Raw genomic sequence first — 2,500 nt, 5'->3', positions numbered from 1 at the left:
ATTATAACTACTCTGTTTATCGCAAATATAAATAGTGTGGTCTTCTAGAAAATATAAGTGCGTTTTACGTTCGCACAACATTTCACGGAGATCGTTAAAAAGATGTGGATTAAAACAGACTTATTCTCAGCGGTTGTGTTATTATGTGTTATTGTGCAACATAATGCAACTCATGGGAAAAGGATATTAGCTATAGTGAACCTTCCATCAGCTAGCCATCACATATCCTATCGTGGTCTATTTTTGGAATTAAATAGACGAGGCCACGAAATCGTGTCGGTCACTACACATCCGATGAAGAATTCTTCGTTAACAAATTACACGGAAATCGATTTATATAATTTGCGCAATGTAATCGCAGCTAAATACCATGAATGGGGAAATGTGACAACATTGATCATGAACTTGCCGTATCTATACCAAGAACGAATTTTATGGGAAGCGGCTAACTTCATGAATTACGAGCTTTTCGTACATCCGGAGATCAAGAAGTTGTATGCAGCTAACAGCAACGAACAATTCGACGCGGTTATAATAGAGCAAGGTGTCAACCCGTCACTGAACGCCTTCGCATATAGGTTTAAGGCGCCTCTCATAGGTAAGAAGAACGCTAGATTCGGAAGAGAGTTAAATTAAAACGATACACACGCGCGACTAGTCCAAAGTGTGATCATCGCTTTATCCGTACGATCGATAAGTTAACGAAAACTAACGTGACACGCAGGTATCTCGAGTTTAGACGTGTACAATCAAGTGCGCTACATGATGGGAGGCCTTGTTCTACCTTCGCATCGTTCCTCTTGGCAAACCAACATGCAAGGTAACATCGAAAGTAACATGTCGTTCTGGGATAGACTCGTCAACTTTTGTGAGGTGTGGTATCAAATATATAATTGGATGAACGTGCGCATCCCCTTGGAGGATGCTCTTGTGAGGAAGTACTTGGGGGAGGGCATACCGTCCGTCGCAGACCTATCGAGAAACATAAGCTTGTTCCTCGTCAACAGGCACCCGACAATTGCAATTCCTAGGCAGGAACAATCGAACGTCGTGTTTTACCACGGTTTTCACATAAAACGAGTACTGCCCGCTCTGCCAAACGTAGGCGTTATTTTCACGATGATATTTTTATGTGAGAATCGCCCAGATTCCCAAGTCGATGATCGAGTCGATGTCGATGATGATTACTCGGACCGTCCGATTAGACAAAAATTTGCTTGACATTTCGTGCATTTCGGTATCGCGTATTCAATTTGTTCAATTTGATATCTAGAGGATATCACTGGTAGGTGTCTATCGATTGTCTAATGAGTTAGTCAATATCACATTCAAGTCAGGTCGATACATGGATATATCGATTCGACTTAAGGGGACTGGAGGGGCAGATTGTTGATAAATCGTGCTTGTTCTTGATAATTTTGTGACGAACTGAATAAATGTGCAAGAATGAAAATTTTAAATATATTTATACAACATATGAAAAATAGAAAAATTTTGTTTATTAACAAATACTCATATAAATATACGATATATATAGCTGAAATATATTCTCCTTTTTTTTTCAAGTTGTCGTTTTTGCAGTAATATCTCGGCTCTCAGTGATCAGAGCGAATTTTAGCTAGAAATCTTGAAGAGGCTTATTATCATTATCCTGTAAACCACTATAAAAAAAAAATTATACAAAATTAACAAAATGGTAGCTATTGTTAGGAAAAAATTCAAGTTTTTCAGTTCTTCATAATACAAAAATTAATATCTCGAAATGAAATATTTTGACGGAGTTGTCCTGATAGTTCACCTGAGAGCCAGATGAATAAATGTTATTGCTTTAAAATTTCAAATCGATACGAAGCTCAGTTTCGGAAAAATCACTGTAAGAAGTTGAACAATAAAATTTCGAGAAAAACGTGTTTAAAATTTAAGTGGACGTATATTTATATGAATATTTGTTAATAAACAAAATTTTTCTACTCTTTATATGTTATATAAATATATGTAAAATTTTCATTCTTGCACATTTATTCAGTTTGTCACAAAATATTATCAAAAACAAGCAGGATTTTTCAGTATTCTGACCCTCCAGCCCCCTTAAGTACACAGTCTGTCCCAGATCCAATGAGACTGGTCTAAAAAAAATACAAAGCGTTTATTATTTTGATTTTTTATTCTTGTTTATTCAAAATAGTCTCCTTCTGAGTCAATACAACGCTGGAAACGTTCAACAAATTTTTCGAAACATTTTTTATACTCATCGGCTGGAATGGCCTTTAGTGTGGCGGTCGAAGTCTTTTGGATGACCGGGATGGTATCGAAACGATTTCCTTTCATCGCCAATTTCAGTTTGGGAAATAGCCAGAAGTCGCACGGAGCCAAATCAGGTGAATACTGTGGATGATCGATAACAATGATGCCTTTTTGGTCAAGAATTCACGTACCATGATGGCTTTGTGCGATGGTGCATTATCGTGCAACAAAAATCAACTGCCTGGCTCTCGATATT

General features: G+C 37.2%; 1 protein-coding gene across 1 annotated transcript in view; it reads left to right on the top strand.

Moving 5' to 3' along the window:
• The first annotated feature begins 36 nt into the window (after positions 1-36).
• Positions 37-2,500, top strand: part of LOC105185996 (UDP-glucuronosyltransferase 2B17) — a 4,967-nt gene continuing 2,503 nt past the window's right edge. Inside the window, exons 1-2 of the mRNA XM_011145914.3 lie at positions 37-598; positions 725-1,101. Coding sequence (XP_011144216.1) covers positions 103-598; positions 725-1,101 — 873 coding nt within the window. The 5' untranslated portion in view covers positions 37-102. The remainder of the gene's footprint in view (positions 599-724; positions 1,102-2,500) is intronic.

The sequence above is a fragment of the Harpegnathos saltator genome, unplaced genomic scaffold (assembly GCF_003227715.2).
Source record: "Harpegnathos saltator strain DR-91 unplaced genomic scaffold, Hsal_v8.6 scaffold6, whole genome shotgun sequence".
NCBI classification, from domain to species: domain Eukaryota; kingdom Metazoa; phylum Arthropoda; class Insecta; order Hymenoptera; family Formicidae; genus Harpegnathos; species Harpegnathos saltator.
Note: the sequence above shows the minus strand (reverse complement) of the source record. Positions and strands in the feature narration are given on the sequence as shown.